Raw genomic sequence first — 23,925 nt, forward strand, 5'->3', positions numbered from 1 at the left:
TTTTTTTTTTTGAGATGGAGTCTCACTCAGTTGCTAGGCTGGAGTGCAGTGGCACGTGCCACCATGCCCAGCTAATTTTTTTTTGTATTTTTAGCAGAGACGGGGTTTCACCATGTTGACCAGGATAATCTCAATCTCTTGACCTCGTGATCCGCCTGCCTTGGCCTCCCAAAGTGCTGGGATTACAGGCCTGAGCCACTGTGGCCGGCCTGTGATTTGCTTTTTAATTTCCCGGAACCACTTGTGTGTGTGATTCAGCTCAACAATACCAACAGGTTGTGGAAGATCTGGATAGAATTCAAACCAACACAAAAGCTTTTCTGCAACAAAATAGTACCAAGTGTGTTAAGAGAGAGAGGGGAAAAATAATGAGAAAAAAGAAGGGATTAGAAAAAGATTGTGCTTCAGGTAAAGAAATTTCCAGACTTTTTCCAGGAAATCTATTTTTCATTGGCTAAAGACCTGGGATCAAATTCGTGCTTGAAATATGTGACTATGAACAGTTACATAAACCTTGTGAATTGCAGTTTCTTCAAATATAAAACAGGATTTTTTTGAGGATTAAATGATAAATATAGCTTTTTCTCCTCTTATTTTTATTTTATTCTTATGATTTACTGAAAGTCTCAGAAAAGCCCTATATTGATGATCCAATTAGTCTCTAAGATTATATATTACAAGTAGTAACTGAGATCCATTAAATGTAGGACATGATGATGAGTATTGAAGCAGATTCAATAAACATACAAGATGCAGCACTATCCTCAAATGATTTATAGTCTAAATCTGTAGTTAAGTGAAATCTCAGGACAGTATTGATGGTGATGCAAATGTGAATGCTAAAAAGAACTGCTTTTAAAAAATGCAAACATTTGTTCATCACTGATTATGTACGAAGCATTTTGCTAAGTGCCTTAAGTGTGTTATGACACTTAAGCCTAAGAAACAAACAATCAAAAATCCTGTTGAGTTAAATACTGGTATCAACCTTAGGTAGAAATCAAAAGACAGGCGTGTTCATCATCTGATATTGAAGAGTCTAAAATTTAACAAAATTAAATAACTTGGTCAAATTTATACAGCAAGTGAGAGATCCAGACTTGAATGCACACAGCCAGAATCCGGTGACACACACATACACTTTTCACCATTTTTGTTATCTCAAGGAATTTTAGAGGTTGGAGAAATTGCTATAGATTGTAGTCAAAGGAAGTCTCATGAAAGGGGCAAGGCTTGATAAGTTTCCTGAAAGACAGGTAGAATAAGAAAGAGATGGAGAAGAAAAAGATTGGGTCTGCACTCATGGCTTCATCAGCAGGTGAGAGGATTTGAGAGTTGGGAGAGCACAGAGTGGCCTGGGAACAATAAGGAAATATGGTTTGCTTGGACCACTAGGTTTGTATTGGGTAGTAATAGAGGATTGAGTTGGACTGGTGAGATGAGACCAGTTTGTAGAAAATCTTGAATGTCAGCCAAAGTAGTTTACACATTCTTTTTTAGGTAACAGGAGCCAGTGAAAGAATTTGAATATACATTTGGAATATACATATGTCAAATTGGAGGAGAAACATTATGATAGATTGGAGATGAGAAAAACATTGAGGAGGCAATTGCTGCAATTTATATAGGATATAATAAATCTTAGACAATTTTTCTCCTTATGAATTTGGATTTCAAAAGATACAACCTTATAACCTACCTCCCCTCTCTTTCTCTTCCCTTATGTATGTCACTGACACTTTGTCTTTTCTTTTGCATGCCTTTACCTAGAATTAGCATTTTCAAAGGAGAAAGTCACCTTGGATAGAGATCCTGTGTTCTAATTTTCTGCTTTAAAAACAACAACAACAAAACAAATAAAACAACATCTCTGAGCCAACCAAAACTACGGAGCTTGCTTAGGATTACATTGTAGCAAGTGTCAAAACCAAGGCTAAAGCTCATTTTTTTTTTTTTTTTTTTTTCTGATTTCTTCTTCGGCACTGAGTGCTATGCATTTTCTCCTACCAGGAAATCAAGGAAAAGGAACTCCAGAATTCTAAGATGACTCTTGCCATTCTTTTACCTAGGATGGTATTGGCAGTCAGCATTGCTTTCAGGGAATGGGATAAATGTTTTCTAGCTACTTAAAGACCCAATCAGCAGAAATTATTTTTCTGTACCTGTGTTCCTTGTCCTAAGAGACTAATCAGGATTTTATTATATATCCAGAGTTAAACACATTGACATCCTCTAAAGAAAGCATAAGAATCACCTTCTTTTCTACATCTACTAGTTAGCAGGAAAGAGAAGAGTTGTTACTCTCTAGAGACACATTTTGGCTTGATCAACTCCTCAGGGGGATTCCTTTCTGGTCTGTAAAGAAAACTTACCTGAATATGAAGAAGGCTCTTAGGCATAGAAAAAAGGAGCAAGTAAAACCCGATGCATTCTTTCCACCTAGGAAAATAAATATGGGGTCTTATGGTTCATTACAGGACTCTAATTTCTGAGCTTCTTTGAGAAAACTCAGCTCTAAATTTCTTTGTCATCTTTTTTTCAGTAGGGATAGGAGACTAGAAGTTCTGTTGCAACTTTATACAAAACAATGTGTATTTTTCTTAATGTTAATGATTTTGAACATTACATGGTATTTTTCTATTAAAGGTTTCTCTCCAACAAGGAACATACAGTGACTTTTAATACAAAGCAGACTGCAGCAGCCTAGAGGAAGCCCGAGCTGAGATGGAGATGATCAGGAACAATCAGTATTTCATAATTAAATCTGTTGAATTCACAGTAAAAAAAGAAAGCTGCAGTTTTAGTTTAGAGATTGACTGTCCAGAGAAAAAATATTCTGACAGCAGTAGAATGGGGAGTTGACTTTCATTTATTCCTCAGATAAAGGTGAATTCATTGTCTGTTACCTTCTGACCACCGTGATATGTTGGTGCTGAGAAATTGTCAGAACGAGAGAGACATGATATCAGCTTGGAGCTGGCACTTGATAATAATCCCCAGAATGTAAATTCCTGGAAGGACTTATTCACTGCTGTAATCCTCAGAATAAGAATAGTATCTGACACATAGTAGGTGTTCTAGTTGAACAACAAATGTGTGGTGAATTAGTGAATAAAATGTTTTTTATATGACATTTTTGTCTTTTGAATATAATTTTGTACCTGATACAAACTTGTCAAATGGGAAGAGAAATATTAATTTTACATAGAAGAAAACCACAAAAATGTCAAAAGATTTCTAAGCCTTATGGTCAGGTGACAGCATTGGCCTCACATCCCATCCATTTTTAAAATATTAAGCAGTGAAATCCTTTCTTCAAACAAAATTGGACTCCAGAGTTCAACAGGCAAATCAGATAGAAGCTGAGACACATTGGTTCATATAGGTGTGGGAAGCAGACACCTTTCATTTCTGTAGGCTTCTTCCCCATCACCTTTCATCCATTGCAAACACTGGATAAATCATGCTAATTAGATGGTTAAGACATTTGTGCATCTTATAAGTAACTGTCTTCTCTGTTACATAGTTTACTCTTTATTCAGAGGCTACTCTAGCTGTGTGACCTTAGGCAGGTTACTTAACATCTGTAAATCTCAACTTTCTCATGTGCAAAATGGAAATTATAATTATAAATGCCTCTAGGGTTGTTGTGAAGATCAATGAGGAGAATACATATAGCAGTTAATAAAAAGCACGGTACAAAATAAGTGCTCAATGAATGTGAACTATAATGGTGGTGATGATGATGATGATTGAGATAATGGTGATTTGAAGAAGAGTTTTTGATACTCACCTGGTCTAAAACAAAAGGATGAAGTAGGGCTCATTTATTTTTCCCATGTGATAGGAGCTTTCAATATTAAATGAAATATATAATTATCCATTTCATTTTACATCACAGACATGACAACCAAGATATAAATAAATGTAGAGAATAATGTGTTCTTGCTTTTGTGGTGTCAGAAAGCATTTATTTTGCTTTTTAGGTTTAACAAAAAGGTTTTGAGCACAGTTTAGGACATTAAAATATACAATTAAATGCCATTTTAATTCATGTGAAGATACGTTTATGAAATAATATCTGTGTTCCAGCTACTCTTTCAGGCTCTGGGGACACAGAGGTACACAAAACACTATCTTGTCTTTAAAGTGCTGAATGTCTGGTGGAAGAAACCATTATAGTAAGGTAAAATCAAGTCTGTGGCAGAGGTGTCCTCAAATTACTTTTGCAAAAATTGAAAATGTCCATATCTTTCTGCTCATTTTGTTTATCTGGGTTTTTTCTAATATATTTCTAAGGACAAGGCTTATGGGGAATGATATTTCCTAGGTTCTTGACTATTAATAATAATTTGTCTATACCTGTATATTTGAAAAATCAGTTTTTCTGGGTATCAAATCATTGTCTCGCATTTTCTTTCTTTAAATATTTTTATTTAATTCTTTGAATATCTCTGTCCAATTTTCTTTTGAATCATTGTCCTCAAAAAGGGGTAATCTAATTTTTTGCTTGGTAAGTCATATCCTGTTATTACCTAGATTTCCAATGTGTTTCTTTTTCTTTAAAATCCATTAATATCGCTAGATTATCTCTTGGTATTGGTTGAAGTCTTAGTATTTCTTTTGATCCTTGGCTTTTTCTTTTTCAGAAACTACTATTATTCATATGTTAGATGTTCTTTGCCTATCTTCAATATTTGTCACTTTGCCTTGAATCCTTGTTATCTTTTTCTACCCTTGTACAGAATTAAAACAAAGTTTTTAATTTTACATTTTTCTCTAAAGGCATTATTTGTCTTATTTATTCATGTTTGTGTTCTTTCTACACTAGGTTTTATTTACAAAATGATATTTTCTTTTTTTAACCATTTATTATCACCTAATTTTTGAGTTTTTCTAATTCTTATTTTTTTATAAATTATAGATTTTTTTCCTTTTTTCAAGTTATAACTTTTAAAACTCTTTTAAGTATTTATTTTGAAATAATTTGTATCTGTCAGTTATAATAATAGTATAAAAATATTCCTGTATATCTTTCACCCAGCTTACCTAAATGCTAACATTTTACATATCTGTAAGATAATGATCAAAACCAGGAAACTAACATTAATATACTAGTATTAATTACTCTACATACATTATTCAGATTTCACCAATCATTCCAATAATGTTGTTTTTCCAGGATCATATATTGCATTTAGTAGTTGTGTCTTCTCAATCTCCTCTAATCTAAAATAGTTTCTCAGGTTTTTTTTCTGTTTATCTTGACTTTTTTGAAGAGTACTGGTGAGTTATTTATAGAATATCCCTTGAATTGGGTTTGTCTGATGTTTCCTCGTTATTAAATAGTGGCTTTGTATTTCTGGCAAGGTTGTCACACAGGTGATGTTGTACCCTTCTCAGTTGTATCATATCAGGGGCATGTGATGTTCACATGCCTCACAAATGGTGATGTTAACTTTGATCATTTGAATAAAGTGGTATCTTCCAGACTTCTCCATCATAAAGTTACTATTATTCCCTTTGGGATTAGTAAGTGTCTTGTGGGGAGATACTCTGATGTGAATCTTCTGTTGCTCATTATACTTTTACCCACTAACTTTAGCTACATTGCTGATTGTTGCTTGTATCAATTATTACTGTGATGTTTGTCAAATGATAAGTTTTTTAAGTTTTTCTCTAAATTTATAAATCTACTTCTCTATGTACTAATTGGAATTCTACTAAAATTAAGACCTATTCCTTCTTCCCTACTTATTTATTTAAATCACTATGAATTTATGAATATTTAATTTATTTTATGGGTTATAACATAGTACTATTGTTTGTGGTCAAATCTTACTGTATTTTGCCATTGTGGTTCCCTTAGAATTGATCTCTGTGTCATTTCAACATGTCCCCCTTATTTAAAAATACTTCCTTAGTTTTTGGCACCATTATATATTCTGTTCTAGACTGATATTCTTTTCTTCTGCCCCACCTCTGAAACCAGGCATTTCTTCAAGCAGCCCTGGTTTCTTTTATTCAATGATGGTATTTAGAAACTGATATCTGGGAACTAAATATGTTTCTTGCTTGTTAATATTTCTTGGTTCTTCTAGCAGACAGAGCTAGGAAATAGACGTATGAATACACACACACACACACACACACACACACACACACACCTATTTCTTTATCTATCTATCTGTAAATTTAAAATCATGAGTTCATGCCGATACCTCTGATTTCAATACAACATCACAGAGTTGATTCCTTATTTGTAATTCCTTTCTGTAACAGTGAGAAACCTGGTTGTTGTTATTCATAATTGATTTACTCATTTATTCAATCCTAGAATACACATAAAGTAGTTTTAGAATTGCCAGCTCAGAATTGCTTACTGCTATGAAAAACAAATTTGTGTATTGTTCTTTTTGTCCTTAGCTTTACCATTTATAGCCAAAATTTTATTTTCTAAAGTTACTCAGTTCAGTTCTTTTCTTCTTACTTCCTTTAGTGTTAGTCACTTGTGACAGAGTTTATTTATAAATGTTTGTAAGCCATTTGGGTTTTCTCCATGGCTCTTGTGTTTGATTATATTTATTTATTTATTGATATGAATATGTGAAATGTTAACTTGGTTCTAAAAGTTGAAATTAGACAAAAACGTATGCTCAGGGAAATGTCACTGGCCCCTGAGTCTTCTTACCCCATTCCCAGTTACCCATTCTCTGTTATACCCCATGTCCACCAGCCTTCATTAGGCAATCAATCTTGTTAGTTTCTGATTTATCTTTCTTGTATTTTTTTGCACAAAGGAATAAATACATGTTTATTGTTCATCTCCTTCATTCTTAGCTATACTATTTTATCTCTTAACTGTATATTTTTATTTTTAAAAGTTATATTTCATTTAACTTTATCATTTAACTCCACATCCTAAAAATTACCACTCCATATCAGCTCATTGGGATTTTCCTCTTTTTTTACATAGTTGCATAATACTTCATTTTGTGACTGCACCAAATTATTCAACTACTCTCCTTTATGGAAATTTACTTTTGTATGCTAATATTGTATCCTTCTACTTTACTGAATTCCTTTACTGTTTGAGTTAATAGTTGGTTTTCTAGGTATGCTGCAATGTTATCTGCAAATACACATGGTTTCACATCTTCTTTACTGATTTGCATGCTTCTGAATGATGCCTCTTGTCTAGGTTCATTGGGTAATACTTCTAATTATACATTGAAGAGTTGTGGAGAGAGTGATCCTCATTACCTCGTGCCTGCTCTTAGTGGAAATTCCTCTGGAGTTTCTCCATTAAATAAAATTCTTCCTTTAAGACTTTTAGAATTCCTGGCTTTAGGAATGTGCCCTTGTGTGCCTATATGTGTGTATATACACACATACACGCACAGTATCTATTAATTCTTATTTTCTTGATTGTCTTTATCAGGAGTGGGTGTGGAATTTTTCAAAGGTTTCTATTTGCTTTAATTATTATAAAAATAATAATTAGTTCTTGATTTTTAAACATTGTCTTTTATTCCTATTCTAACAATTTTTTTGTGAGAATTAAAAAGAATTTAAAATTTTGGATTTTAAATAAATGACCCTTAGTTGTATCTACTAAATAATCTTATGTTGTTCAAAATGTCAGCTGGTTGCAATGGATGACTTCAAGTGGTTGTTGGCTGGCTGTCCTCAGAATTAGTAGCACAGCCTAAGGTTTCACTGTTCACTTGCATGTGTATTTGGCAAATTCTTCACAAACAGTTGTTGGTCTTGTGAACACAAAAGTATCTGAGACAGATCTCAATCAATTTAAAAAGTTTGTTTTGCCAGTGTTAAGGATGTGCCTGTGACACAGCCTCAGCAGTCCTGATGACATGTGCCCAAGGTGGTTGGGGCATAGCTTGGTTTTATACATTTTGGGAGACATGAGATACCAATTAATATGTGTAAGATGTACATTGATTGGGTTCAGAAAGGTGGGACAACTCAAAGCGGAGGAGGGAGCTTCCAGGTCATAGGTAGATAAGAGACAAACAGTTGCATTCTTTTGAGACTCTGATTAGCCTTTCACTGAATACACAAGTTCCATGTGAGAGGAAGCTAGAGGAGTAGTCACTTATGCCTGAGTCTGGCTTATGAAACAACAGGGCAGAGAAAGCTATTAGATATGCATTTGTCTCAGGTGAACAGAGGGATGGCTTTGAGTTCTGTCTTCTTTGTCCACAAGGAATCTCCTTGTGGGAAAATTGTGAGGCGGGTATGTAGCTTTTCTATCTTTGTAGCTATCTTATTTGGTAATAAAATGGGAGGAAGGTTGTGCAGTTCCCAGCTTGACTTCTCCCTTTGGCTTAGTGATCTTGGGGTCCTGAGATATATTTTTCTTTCGGTCTGATGACATAGCTTTAGAAACTTCCAACATAGAGGGCTGACTGTTTCACACGGAGTAATATTTAATTTATTGAGTCAGTTGTATGTGGGAACAAGTGTTGTGTAGAAATGTGAACTAACTGGCTGGGTGCGGTGGCTGACGCCTGTAATCCCAGCACTTTGGGAGGCCAAGGTGGGCAGATCACCTGAGGTCAGGAGTTCGAGACCAGCCTGGTCAACATGGCGAAACCCCGTCTCTACTAAAAATACAAAAAATTAGCCGGGCATGGCGGCACATGCCTGTAATCCCAGCTACTCTGGAGGCTGAGGCAGGAGAATCGCTTGAACCCAGGAGGCGGAGGTTGCAGTGAGCTGGGATGGTGCTCTAGCCTGGGTGACAAGAGTGCAACTCCATCTCAAAAAAAAAAGTGATTTAACTGATCACGTGTTCTTGATTGATGCAAGTGATGCGGTAGGGCTCTCTCTATATTTGCAGCTAATCTGGCTCATCACTTAATCTGGTCTGAGCTGATTTCAGCTGAAGTTGTCCTGGTCGTGTGGTCTTTTGAATTGCCCCATTGAATAGCTGAATGATATTATGAAATCAGACTTGTGAAAATAACTTAGAAATAAAAACCACATTTTAATATTCTCTATTGGCGTTCAAATTAAAACATGTAAGAGACTAACACAACAGTGGGAAAAATGGGTTGGGCAAGTATGTAAGTGGGAGTGTCTCCAAGCTTTTGGAGCTGCTCTGCTCCAGATGAGATGCTAAAAATCCTAAATATGTGTCCTAGTTCCTGGAAGCATGGTGGCAATAAATCCCTTTATAAAGTAATAATTCCTTTGTGAATGTTAATTTTCTTCTTTCCTTAAAGTCTGGTAGAAAGCACTGCTTTCACTTTAATGTGCATACATAGTCCATTAGGATCTTGTTAAAATGCAGACTCAGGGTTGGGACTAGAGTTTCTATATATCTAACAGGCTACCAGGTAATGTTCTTGCTCCTCCTTTGTGACTACCCTTGGAGGAACAAGGGCATGAAGAACAACTATTTTATATTTAGACCTACCAAAGTTCAAGTGTTAAATATGGGTAATTTCTTTCACAAAGATGACATTTGAACCCAGGTCAGTTCTTCTGCCCTATCTTTAAAGATTTTGGCTTTCCCGTTTCTGGGCTTTGGGGTGATTATGCCTCTGGTAACCCATTCCTAGGTTCCTGGAGGTGTGTAGGAACACCTGTGTTAGATCTCTTATCTTCCCTTGCTCTCTGGATTATTGACTCTTCCGAGCATTTTGCTTGACAAAAAATATCGTGAACATAATATGTCCCTGACAACCCTCGTTGTTTTGAGCTTTAGAACAACTGTAGCTTTGAAATGAAGTTGTCTTTTGGTTTTTTCCTCTTTTTTCCTTTTCTCTATCCAAACCATGTTTATTTGGAAAGCTCTGGGTGCATTGTCTGGCCGATAGTCCCCCGTGCTGTTCGTCATGCATTGAAGCTTTCATGCATCTCTTTGCCTTCATAGATATTCTCCTCCTGCACCCTTGCTGCCTTCTGCACCTAGGATGTGCAGTGAATGGCGAAGCTGCTGCCTAAATCTCAAAGATGCTGCCTCTCTTTAGGCTCCAGAGCTTGCTGTGCTGCAGGCACTAATATTATCTAGCCTGGCATCATTCATTCAGTCTGATGGGCTCTATCTCTCTGTTTTTCAGTCATGGACGGGTGGGAGATTTTTGAATCCTCCTGTATTCGGACAGCAGCTCTATAGACTCATTTTTAGAAAGTGACTCACTTTTCCTCTGTCTCTGCTTGTGGTCCTTTCTTGGCTTTAGGAGTCCTGGTAGTTCAGGATCTAGTTGTTAAAGCCGGTGGTTATATTACTTGTTTCCCAACCTCTGGATGATCCCTGTTCTCAGCAGATAAAAGAGATCCACAATTAATGTGAAAAGAATTATTTTTAGTGACATCATTGTCCTTTAGACTGCATAAGGTTCCCTTTTATGCAGAATATCATGCAGCTGGTGGCTTCTATTCAGTGATCCTTTAGTTAGGACTAGTGCTGCTGATTGACTCTTCGGTAATTTCAGATGAGATGCTTTTGTTTGGTCATAAAATGACCATATTTTCTGGAGATCAGAAGCTTTCTTCTCTTTTCTTAAGGAAAAAGATATGCCCCACAAAAACCTCAGTTTTAAGGATTAGGGATTTTCCAGACATTGGCTGCAAATGCCTGAAAAGAGCAGAAAGATAATGCATGTGGGAAACAATCAAGGTAAACATAGGCAATAAGGATGCCTGACCCTCAGTGGAGTGTGAAAGTCCCACCTAAAAACATTCAGTCAGTGCAAAATAATTCAGCCTAGTTCTGGTGAAGTATTCCAGCTCTGTACCACCTTCTAAAATTAAGGATCTAGGCAAGGTTATCACATCTCTGGTGTGCATTTGTTGAGAGAGTTCCTGGGATGCAAGCATTTCAAAGCTAAAAATGCAATATTCCTAGACAAATTGGAAATCTGAGCATCCTAGATCTGGCATATTTAGTGCTTATACACTTTGTCTTAAACTAGTTATCTAAACTAAAGCTTTTTAAAATAAGGAAGACAAGTCAGATCAAATGTCTTTATTTGTGAAAAACAAAATGAAGCAGATAATTTTGCCCTGTAACTTTGCAGGTTTCAGTGAAGGGAAAAATAACATCATCGTTTGATATTTGCGGATTATTTGTTCCAGGACACCTTCCCCACACCCACCACCATGGATATCAAAATTCGTGGATGCTCAAGTCTCTTATATAAAATGGCTTAGTACAGTTGGCCCTCCATATTCGTTGATACAGAGGGCCAACTGTAGCAATAATCACCATTTTATGATTCTTATAAAGAAAGCAGAACTTCAAACTATTTGAGAGAGGACCCCTTTTCAGAAATTATAGGCACTGAATTTATTGCCAGCCAGTCATAGCTGTCCATCTGCTAATTCTCCCCCCATAGAAGGAGCAGCTGTCATTTCAGAAATGCTACAGTAGATAATAAGATGGGGTGCATTTCATCTTCAAATGCTTAAATCCCTGGGAAGAGCAGCAACAGTTCTTCTGACTGCATGAATCTCCGATATTATTAACACAAAATGCCAAATGGATTCAGAGATTGGAAGCAAATGGATTCGCTTTAAAAGGAAAAGCACTCAAGTTAGGTGTTGTACATATTATAATAACCTGCATTTGCATAGATACAGGGACTGCCAAAGCCCTAGTCACACACAGAGATACTCTCCAAATCATAACCACCATAGAGTCCTGAAGACAAATACAATCACATGGGCTTCCCAAATCCACACAACCTGTCTACACAAATGGAATGATTCATTGCCTCTACCTCTCCAAAACAGACAACAAACAAACCAAATTTTCCCCAAAATAAGAGCTTTCTTAACTTCTGTATGTCTCACATTGGCCCAATTTCTCTCCAAATCTCTGTATTAAGATATTCTTAGATGTGGTCCTCCTTTGTGCACTGTTGAACAGCCCAAATTTCAATCAGCAGTTTCTACTGATTATTTCTATGCATTTTTTCTTAGATAAATTCTTTTCTGTTCAGCCTACTGCCCCTACCTTAGGTGTGTCCAAGTAAACTGTTACTTAAAACTGACCACAGACTCTTGCCTGGAGTTCTTAGTCAAGACATTCTCCCTTCCACTTGCCCTGCATATAGCTATCTGATTATTCTTTATAAGAAAAAAAAAATAGGATGAGGTAAGGAACCAATGAATGTAGTCAAAGTTGTGCTGTGCATCCTAGAGCATTTTAGATGTAGATGAAGATGTAGACGTAGATACAGATGTGGATATAGTCATGGACACAGACATAGGTAGAGACAGAAGTATATATTTCTTTATAGGGATATCTAAAATGGCTATTTCATTCGATCCTCAAAATAAACCTAGGGGGAGGTTTGACTTATTTATTTCACACATGAGAATGTTGACTCTCAAAGAGGTTTCAAATCCTATATCTGGTAGCAGCTTGGAGTTGGAACTAAGTCTTGTTATTCAAGTTTGGGCTTCTGGCTTCAGCACAAAACTTTATTTTTTTTTATTCTTGGAAATTGTGATCTAAAATAGTATTTCTGCAAAGTGGTAATACGTGAGCCTTCTCCATGTAGATGTTGCCCCTGAACTTGGTTTCCATGGAGCATAGGGAAAGAAGATGTAGAGAGAGTTCGTACAGAATTGCTGGCTGCTGGACACATGTATGTTTGCATTTTCATTTATACAAGCAGAAATGCTTTTAAAGGGCCTCAACTAATTTCATCACAGTCAGTGTTACAAAGGAAAAAACAAATCCCCATTGTTGATGAGAATCCAGGTCAAGGCAAGGAGAAATCATAGAGCAGTCAAAGAGAATCCTGGGGCTCTGGGATGTTGTGCCTGCAAGTACCTTGATTTGAGAAAAGAAATTCATTTAAACACAGCAAATGTGCTTGGGAGCAATTCTAGGCTGCCTGTTCCTTTCTGTTGCTATCAGCATTGAAAATCTGCTTCATATTTTACCTTCATCCTTGGTCACCAGGCAGAACTGATAAACCCTATTTCTAGATGTCATTGCTATTAAAAAGAGAAAGGGAGGAAAAAAAGCAGGCAAAGAACAAACAAAGCCAGAGAAGAACATGCACAAGACCTACCATTTATCAAGTCAAAATATTTTAATGGAGAAATCATGATAAGTGATTAATCTAAAGATTTTTAGTTTCCAGTAAGTTGTAAGAGGGTCTGACAGGCAGCAGGAAGCTAATATTTAAAGATAATTTCAGGAACATGGAAATGAATAAGTGGTAAAAGGAGAAGACTGAGGACTGAACCTTCTTTTTACCTCCAATGTTTATTGAAAACAGTGTGTTTGAAACAAAACAGAAATCATATCTGATTCTGCATATGAATGCTGGTAAATTTATTCTTTCCAAATTATTTGTCCAATATCAACTCTGACAGAGTTACTATATTAGAGTTTTGATGGTGACCAAGATACTCTCACTGTCCCTGTCCCCAGGAAGCTCCTAGTCTAATTGGGAAGTCAAGAGAAATAAAAATAAAAATCCATCCAAAATGGTTTTATAAGGACTCTGATCAAGGGGGCCTCAGGTTGTTATTGCAGCAAATAGGAGATGGATGCAATGGCCTGGAAAATCAGGGAAAGTTCCCCTGCAGATTGATCCCCTAAACGTTGAAGAGGTAGGGGTGCATGAAGATGGAGGAGCCCCAGCAAATACCTATGTATGACAAGAAAGAATGGGTGATGTATTGTGTACTGGTTTCTTAGGGCTGTTGCAGCACACTACCACAAACTGCGTGGCTTAAAACAACAGAAACTCATCTCACACTTCTGGAGGCCATAAGTCAAGTGGGAACTGTTAGCAATTCCACTGAGCTTGGGTGTGGAAGGACAATGGTGGAGGGCTTGGGAGGAGTTGGGGGTGCTGGAGGTGTTGGAGATGCTGTGCTGATCCTCCCAATCTGTGGCACTTAGCTCATTGACCCTACTGAGTAAATAATACCTTAGCAGGACTACTGGGAATGTGTCCTGTGCAGGGGCTGCCCTTGGTAATCTCTGGTGGTTGTGGGTTTTTAGGATCACTCTGCCTGACAACTCAGCATCTCAGTTTCCTTACTGTGAGTGGCAGTCAATCCTTTCACTACCAGCTGGGTCACTTTTGTAAAGTAACTTGGTACTTTTGAATATGAACATCATCATTCCCCAAATGAGGGATTGTATGATTTTGAGCTCATTATTGCTCTAATATACCATAATGATATATTTGAAAAAGGCACTCTGATTCTCTTGGTAAATGTCAAGCAGTGCAATAGAAGAGAGAGAATAAGGGTTAGAAGCAAATAAATCTGGGGGGAAAGCGTAGCTCCTTCTTATGACCTAGATCTCCAGCCATTTAATCATTTATAAGCCTCAGTCTCTTCATTGGGGTGTTCTAATGTCTACCTTGCAGAGTTATTGAACCAGCTGGAAATATCATATGTAACACACCAAGTATGATAGATTGAATGCAACTTAATTATCTGTAGAACTGAAGAACGCATAGCCTAGAGAAATTTATTAAATGTATTCCCCATGGATGTATATAATGGGGAACTACATTTTCCAACTTTGTCTTAAAACTCTGATAATCTGATAGCAAGTCAAATATGGTTTCTAGTTCATTTGGGGGACAGATCTACAGCTTTCTGGACGTCTGAAATTGATGCCAATTGGGAAGAAATCAGAGGAAAGTTTTGAATTCATTAGTTTAATTGTTTATCTTGTGGAGCTTTATTTTCTCAAGTTATTTTCTTCTGAAGGTGTATTTATTTGCTTATTGTTTGTTCCTGTAGCCACAGATGCTCGCTGAGCGGGGAAGATTTGAACAGACAATGGCTTTCTCCCAGTGCTCATCTGCAGCCAACCATTTACCATGCCAAAGGCCTCCTCTACCACCTGAGCAGCATTGGCCGAAGTCCCGTGGTGAGTCACTTCCTTCTGCCTCCACCTTCCTGGCTGCTTCCTTCTACCTTCCAGGAAGCAGATTATATTCTGCCAAGGCAAGAATAGACAATGACCAAAAACCTATGTATGACAAGATAGAATGGAGGATGCATGGTGCATTGACTTCCTGGGCTGCCATACCAAACTGCCACAACTGAGTAGCTTTGTGTAATGCAAGAGAAACTTATCTCACATTTCTGGAGGCGTGAGTCTGGAATCAGGGTGTTGGCAGGATCATGCTCACTCTGATGGCTCTAAGGAAGAATCCTTCTTTGTCTGTTCCAGCTTCTGGTGGTTGCTAGCAATCTTTAGCATTCCTGGGCTTGTGGCAGCGTAACTCTAATCTTTGCCTCTGTCTTCACAAGGCCATCTTCCCTCTGTGTCCAAGTTGCCCTCTTCTAATAAGGACATCAGTCATTGTATTAGGGCTTATTCTAATTAAGTATGGCGTCATCATAGTTTTATTATACCTGCAAAGACCCTGTTTCCAAATAAGGTCACATTCACAAGTACCAGGGATTAGAACTCAAATACATCTTTTGGGGGGACACAATTGACCCTACAACAAAGGCAAACCCCCAATGTAGTAGTCATTGGTAAAAACTGGGCAAAAAATTATATTTTACTCCATATCCTGAGTCTTCATTTTTCTGGTATTTCAGTTATTGCATAAGAAAGAAAATGTATATACCTATTAAATAGTGTTTGGAACAAAATCCTCTAGGTGTTTATGTTCAACTAACACTTACTATATTCCAAATTTTATTCTGGCACTGTCCCAGGGATTTTTATATCTAGGCTCTTTTCCCAAGCCTCTAGTACTATACAATTGATTGAAAAAACACTATTTGAAACCAGACGACTTGGCTCAAGATAATAAAGAGAAAATGGCAGCCAAGTAACCATATGAAAATGCTCATTTATTAACTACAAACTGTGAACATACCTGTCTACAAACATGTAGAGGGACGTACGTCCAAATTTAGAGTCCTTACATAAACTAACAAACTTAAAATAGAGTGAAGAAGCTCACATACTGGCCAAATCAATTAATCATCTCTATGTTTAGCCACTTTTTGAACATCTACTATGTGACAAAAAGGTGGCACATTTAATGAATATTTATTTTTAAAATAGATGAATATATAATGTAGAATCTTATTTAAATCTCAAAAGAGATGAACAAGCAAACTGATTTCAATGAGATCACCCAGAGGTGTATGGCAGAGTGGGAATTCAGTTCTGATATGTTTTTCTACCCTGCAACATAGCCTGTCTTCATTACTTACTGTTGAAAGCATGTGTTGGGGAGCCCTATGACTATCCGCAGGCTCAGTGATTCCCTAGAAGGACTCACAGGACTCAGAATAGCAGTTATATTCATAATTACAGTGTATTACCTTCAGAGGACACAGATTAAAATCAGAAAAGGTAAAAGGCATTCATGGCAGAGTACAGGAGAGACAAGTTACAAATTTCCAGGTATCCTTGCCCAGTAGAGATATATGGACAGTGCTTGACTGTCCAGCAACAATATGGGTTGCCTACCAGGAAACCTCACTTGGCTCTGGTGTCCAGGGTTTTTGTCGGGGGGTCAGTTCTGTAGCCATCAAATATCCTACATGGCTGATCTTAGTTACTCAGTCTCCCATCTCTCCAGAGGTCAAATTGATGTGTCATGGTCCTAGAGCCCCACCATAAGTCACATTATTAGCATCAACCATCTGGCATGGCCCAAGTCCCAAGGTAAAGAAAGATCTGTTATTCAGCAGAATATTCTAAGAGTGTGAAGTTCATTTCCTAGGAGTCATTCAAGGGACAGATCTTATTTCAGAGTGTGCAGGATTTGAACCCTCTAGTCTTGCTAAGTCAATCTTTTTTTGCTTAGAGAGCAAAGTGGATTCTTTTCTCTTAAGAATCCTCATTCTGGAAGTCCTAGCCAGAGCAATCAGGCAAGAGAAAGAAATAAAGGGCATCCAAATTGGAAAAGAGGAAATCAAATTATTTCTGTTTGCTAATGATATGATCACATACCTAGGAAACCCTAAAGACTCCCTCAATAGACTCTTACATTTGATAACTGAATTCAGTAAAGTCTTGGGTTACAAAATCAGTGTACACAAATCAATAGCACTGCTGTATGCCAGTAACAACCAGCTGAGAATAAAATCAAGAACTCAGTTTTATTAACAGTAGCTACAAAAAAAAATACCCAGGAATATATTTAACAAAGAAGGTAAAAGATCACTACAACAAGAACCACAAAACACTGATGAAAGAAATCAAAGATGACACAGACAAATGGAAAAATATCCCATGCTCATGGATAGGAAGAATCAATATTTTGAAAATCACCATATTGCCCAAAGTGATCTACAGATTTAATGCAATTCCTATCAAAATACTAACATCATTTTTCACACAATTAGAAAAAACAATCCTAAAATTTATATGGAACCAAAAAATAGCTGAAACCTTAGCAAAAAGAATAATCTGAAGGCATCACATTACTGGATTTCAAGTTATACTACCAGTCTACAGTTACCAAATCAGCATGGCACTGGTATAAAAGTAGGCACATAGACCAGTGGAACAGAATAGAGAACCCAGAGATAAAGCCAACCACCTACAATTAACTAATCTTTGACCAAGTAGAAAAAATATATATTCAGTAAATGATGCTGGGAAAATTGGATAGCCGCATGTGGAAGAATGAAGTTGGATCCCTATCTCTCACCATATACAAAAATTAACTCAAGATGAATTAAAAACTTAAATCTAAGATCTGAGTCTGTAAAAATTCTCGAAGAAAACCTAAGAAAAACTCTTCTGGATATAGGCATAGGCAAATAATTTATGGTGAAGACTCCAAAAGCAAATACAACAGAAACAAAAATAAATAAATGGGACCTAATTAAACTAAGTACATTTTGCATGACAAAAGAAATAACAGAGTAAACAGACAACCTACAGAATGGGAGAAAATATTTGCAAACTATACATCTGATAAAAGACTAATATCCAAAATCTACAAGGAACTCAAACAAATCAGCAAGACAAAAAAGAAATAATGTTATTAAAATGTGGTCAAATGACGTGAACAGATATTTCTCAAAATAAGTTATATGAGTGACCAAGAAACATGAGAAAATGCTCAACATCGCTAATTATCAGGGATATGTAAATTAAAACTGCAGTGAGATACCACCTTACCCCAGTAAGAATGGCTGTTTTTTTTTTTTAATGGAATAGCATCTTTTATTTTTTTTATTTTTTTTTTAATGGAATAGCATCTTTTTTTATTATTATTATTATTCTTTAGGTTTTAGGGTACATGTGCACAATGTGCAGGTTAGTTACGTATGTATACATGTGCCATGCTGGTATGCTGCACCCATTAACTCGTCATCTAGCATTAGGTATATCTCCCAATGCTATCCCTCCCCCCTTCCCCCACCCCACAACAGTCCCCAGAGTGTGATATTCCCCTTCCTGTATCCATGTGTTCTCATTGTTCAATTCCCACCTATGAGTGAGAATATGCGGTGTTTGGTTTTTTGTTCTTGCGATAGCTTACTGAGAATGATGATTTCCAATTTCATCCATGTCCCTACAAAGGACATGAACTCATCATTTTTTATGGCTGCATAGTATTCCATGGTGTATATGTGCCACATTTTCTTAATCCAGTCTATCATTGTTGGACATTTGTGTTGGTTCCAAGTCTTTGCTATTGTGAATAATGCCGCAATAAACATACGTGTGCATGTGTCTTTATAGCAGCATGATTTATAGTCCTTTGGGTATATACCCAGTAATGGGATAGCTGGGTCAAATGGTATTTCTAGTTCTAGATCCCTGAGGAATTGCCACACTGACTTCCACAATGGTTGAACTAGTTTACAGTCCCACCAACAGTGTAAAAGTGTTCCTATTTCTCCACATCCTCTCCAGCACCTGTTTCCTGACTTTTTAATGATTGCCATTCTAACTGGTATGAGATGGTATCTCACCGTGGTTTTGATTTGCATTTCTCTGATGGCCAGTGATGGTGAGCATTTTTTCATGTGTTTTTTGGCTGCATAAATGTCTTCTTTTGAGAAGTGTCTGTTCATGTCCTTTGCCCACTTTTTGATGGGGTTGTTTGTTTTTTTCTTGTAAATTTGTTTGAGTTCATTGTAGATTCTGGATATTAGCCCTTTGTCAGATGAGTAGGTTGTGAAAATTTTCGCCCATTTTGTAGGTTGCCTGTTCACTCTGATGGTAGTTTCTTTTGCTGTGCAGAAGCTCTTTAGTTTAATTAGATCCCATTTGTCAATTTTGGCTTTTGTTGCCATTGCTTTTGGTGTTTTAGACATGAAGTTCTTACACATGCCTATGTCCTGAATGGTATTGCCTAGGTTTTCTTCTAGGGTTTTTATGGTTTTATGTCTAACATTTAAGTCTTTAGTCCATCTTGAATTAATTTTTGTATAAGGTGTAAGGAAGGGATCCAGTTTCAGCTTTCTACATATGGCTAGCCAGTTTTCCCGGCACCATTTATCAAACAGGGAATCCTTTCCCCATTTCTTGTTTTTGTCAGGTTTGTCAAAGATCAGATGGTTGTAGATGTGTGGTATTCTTTCTGAGAGCTCTGTTCTGTTCCATTGGTGTATAACTCTGTTTTGGTACCAGTACCGTGCTGTTTTGGTTACTGTAGCCTTGTAGTATAGTTTGAAGTCAGGTAGCGTGATGCCTCCAGCTTTGTTCTTTTGGCTTACGATTGTCTTGGCAATGTGGGCTCATTTTGGTTCCATATGAATTTTAAAGTAGTTTTTTCCAACTCTGTGAAGAAAGTCATTGGTAGCTTGATGGGGATGGCATTGAATCTATAAATTACCTTGGGCAGTATGGCCATTTTCACGATATTGATTCTTCCTACCCATGAGCATGGAATGTTCTTCCATTTGTTTGTATCCTCTTTTATTTCCTTGAGCAGTGGTTTGTAGTTCTCCTTGAAGAGGTCCTTCACGTCCCTTGTAAGTTGGATTCCTAGGTGTATTATTCTCTTTGAAGCAATTGTGAATGGGAGTTCACTCATGATTTGGCTCTCTGTTTGTCTGTTGTTGTTGTATAAGAATGCTTGTGATTTTTGTACATTGATTTTGTATCCTGAGACTTTGCTGAAGTTGCTTATCAGCTTAAGGAGATTTTGGGCTGAGACAATGGGGTTTTCTAGATATACAATCATGTCATCTGCAAACAGGGACAATTTGATTTCCTCTTTTCCTAATTGAATACCCTTTATTTCCTTCTCCTGCCTGATTGCCCTGGCCAGAACTTCCAACACTATGTTGAATAGGAGTGGTGAGAGAGGGCATCCCTGTCTTGTGCCAGTTTTCAAAGGGAATGCTTCCAGTTTTTGCCCATTCAGTATGATATTGGCTGTGGGTTTGTCATAGATAGCTCTTATTATTTTGAGATACATCCCATCAATACCTAACTTATTGAGAGTTTTTAGCATGAAGGTTGTTGAATTTTGTCAAAGGCCTTTTCTGCATCTATTGAGATAATCATGTGGATTTTGTCTTTGGTTCTGTTTATATGCTGGATTACATTTATTGATTTGCATATATTGAACCAGCCTTGCATCCCAGGGATGAAGCCCACTTGATCATGGTGGGTAAGCTTTTTGATGTGCTGCTGGATTCTGTTTGCCAGTATTTTATTGAGGATTTTTGCATCAATGTTCATCAAGGATATTGGTCTAAAATTCTCTTTTTTGGTTGTGTCTCTGCCTGGCTTTGGTATCAGGATGATGCTGGCCTCATAAAATGAGTTAGGGAGGATTCCCTCTTTTTCTATTAATTGGAATAGTTTCAGAAGGAATGGTACCAGTTCCTCCTTGTACCTCTGGTAGAATTCAACTGTGAATCCATCTGGTCCTGGACTCTTTTTGGTTGGTAAGCTATTGATTATTGCCACAATTTCAGCTCCTGTTATTGGTCTATTCAGAGATTCAACGTCTTCCTGGTTTAGTCTTGGGAGAGTGCATGTGTCAAGGAATTTATCCATTTCTTCTAGATTTTCTAGTTTATTTGCGTAGAGGTGTTTGTAGTATTCTCTGATGGTAGTTTGTATTTCTGTGGGATTGGTGGTGATATCCCCTTTATCATTTTTTATTGCATCTATTTGATTCTTCTCCCTTTTTGTCTTTATTAGTCTTGCTAGCGGTCTATCAATTTTGTTGATCCTTTCAAAAAACCAGCTCCTGGATTCATTAATTTTTTGAAGGGTTCTTTGTGTCTCTATTTCCTTCAGTTCTGCTCTGATTTTAGTTATTTCTTGCCTTCTGCTAGCTTTTGAATGTGTTTGCTCTTGCTTTTCTAGTTCTTTTAATTGTGATGTTAGGGTGTCAATTTTGGATGTTTCCTGCTTTCTCTTGTGGGCATTTAGTGCTATAAATTTCCCTCTACACACTGCTTTCAATGCATCCCAGAGATTCTGGTATGTTGTGTCTTTGTTCTCGTTGGTTTCAAAGAACATCTTTATTTCTGCCTTCATTTCGTTATGTACCCAGTAGTCATTCAGGAGCAGGTTGTTCAGTTTCCCTGTAGTTGAGTGGTTTTGAGTGAGATTCTTAATCCTGAGTTCTAGCTTGATTGCACTGTGACCTGAGAGATAGTTTGTTATAATTTCTGTCCTTTTACATTTCCTGAGGAGAGCTTTACTTCCAAGCAGGTGGTCAGTTTTGGAATAGGTGTGGTGTGGTGCTGAAAAAAAATGTATATTTTGTTGATTTGGGGTGGAGAGTTCTGTAGATGTCTATTAGGTCTGCTTGGTGCAGAGCTGAGTTCAATTCCTGGGTATCCTTGTTGACTTTCTGTCTCATTGATCTGTCTAATGTTGACAGTGGGGTGTTAAAGACTCCCATTATTAATGTGTGGGAGTCTAAGTCTCTTTGTAGGTCACTCAGGACTTGCTTTATGAATCTGGGTGCTCCTGTATTGGGTGCGTATATATTTAGGATAGTTAGCTCTTCTTGTGGAATTGATCCCTTTACCATTATGTAATGGCCTTCTTTGTCTCTTTTGATCTTTGTTGGTTTAAAGTCTGTTTTATCAGAGACTAGGATTGCAACCCCTGCCTTTTTTTGCTTTCCATTTGCTTCGTAGATCTTCCTCCATCCTTTTATTTTGAGCCTATGTGTGTCTCTGCATGTGAGATGGGTTTCCTGAATACAGCACACTGATGGGTCTTGACTCTTTATCCAGTTTGCCAGTCTGTGTCTTTTAACTGGAGCATTTAGTCCATTTACATTTAAAGTTAATATTGTTGTGTGTGAATTTGATCCTGTCATTATGATGTTAGCTGGTTATTTTGCTCGTTAGTTGATGCAGTCTCTTCCTAGTCTTGATGGTCTTTACATTTTGGCATGATTTTGCAGCGGCTGGTACCGGTTGTTCCTTTCCATGTTTAGCGCTTCCTTCAGGAGCTCTTTTAGGGCAGGCCTGGTGGTGACAAAATCTCTCAGCATTTGCTTGTCTGTAAAGTATTTTATTTCTCCTTCACTTATGAAGCTTAGTTTGGCTGGATATGAAATTCTGGGTTGAAAATTCTTTTCTTTAAGAATGTTGAATATTGGCCCCCACTCTATTCTGGCTTGTGGAGTTTCTGTCAAGAGATCTGCTGTTAGTCTGATGGGCTTCCCTTTGAGGGTAACCCGACCTTTCTCTCTGGCTGCCCTTAACATTTTTTCCTTCATTTCAACTTTGGTGAATCTGACAATTATGTGTCTTGGAGTTGCTCTTCTCGAGGAGTATCTTTGTTGCGTTCTCTGTATTTCCTGAATCTGAATGTTGGCCTGCCTTTCTAGGTTGGGGAAGTTCTCCTGGATAATATCCTGCAGAGTGTTTTCCAATTTGGTTCCATTCTCCCCGTCACTTTCAGGTACACAAATCAGACGTAGATTTGGTCTATTAACATAGTCCCATATTTCTTGGAGGCTTTGCTCGTTTCTTTTCATTCTTTTTTCTCTAAACTTCCCTTCTCGCTTCATTTCATTCATTTCATCTTCCATCGCTGATACCCTTTCTTCCAGTTGATCGCATCGGTTCCTGAGGCTTCTGCATTCTTCACGTAGTTCTCGAGCCTTGGTTTTCAGCTCCATCAGCTCCTTTAAGCACTTCTCTTTATTGGTTATTCTAGTTATACATTCTTCTAAATTTTTTTCAAAGTTTTCAACTTCTTTGCCTTTGGTTTGAATATCCTCCCGTAGCTCGGAGTAATTTGATCATCTGAAGCCTTCTTCTCTCAGCTCGTCAAAGTCATTCTCCGTCCAGCTTTGTTCCGTTGCTGGTGAGGAACTGCGTTCCTTTGGAGGAGGAGAGGTACTCTGCTTTTTAGAGTTTCCAGTTTTTCTGCTCTGTTTTTTCCCCATCTTTGTGGTTTTATCTACTTTTGGTCTTTGATGATGGTGATGTACAGATGGGTTTTTGGTGTGGATGTCCTTTCTGTTTGTTAGTTTTCCTTCTAACAGACAGGACCCTCAGCTGCAGGTCTGTTGGAGTACCCGGCCATGTGAGGTGTCAGTCTGCCCCTGCTAGGGGGTGCCTCCCAGTTAGGCTGCTCGGGGGTCAGGGGTCAGGGACCCACTGAGGAGGCATTCTGCCTGTTCTGACATCTCCAGCTGCATGCTGGGAGAACCACTGCTCTCTTCAAAGCTGTCAGACAGGGACATTTAAGTCTGCAGAGGTTACTGCTGTCTTTTTGTTTGTCTGTGCCCTGCCCCCAGAGGTGGAGCCTACAGAGGCAGGCAGGCCTCCTTGAGCTCTGGTGGGCTCCACCCAGTTTGAGCTTCCCGCCTGCTTTGTTTACCTAAGCAAGCCTGGGCAATGGCGGGCGTCCCTCCACCAGCCTCGCTGCCACCTTGCAGTTTGATCTCAGACCCTTGTGCTAGCAATCAGCGAGACTCCGTGGGCGTAGGACCCTCTGAGCCAGGTGCGGGATATAATCTCCTGGTGCGCCATTTTTTAAGCCTG

At 37.7% G+C, this 23,925-nt stretch overlaps 1 protein-coding gene across 1 annotated transcript in view; it reads left to right on the forward strand.

Moving 5' to 3' along the window:
* Positions 1 to 23,925, forward strand: part of AGBL1 (AGBL carboxypeptidase 1) — a 534,408-nt gene that overhangs the window by 367,298 nt on the left and 143,185 nt on the right. Inside the window, 1 exon segment of the mRNA XM_009250131.3 lies at positions 14,755 to 14,884. Coding sequence (XP_009248406.3) covers positions 14,755 to 14,884 — 130 coding nt within the window.

The sequence above is a fragment of the Pongo abelii genome, chromosome 16, assembly GCF_028885655.2.
Source record: "Pongo abelii isolate AG06213 chromosome 16, NHGRI_mPonAbe1-v2.0_pri, whole genome shotgun sequence".
Taxonomy (NCBI): Eukaryota; Metazoa; Chordata; class Mammalia; order Primates; family Hominidae; genus Pongo; species Pongo abelii.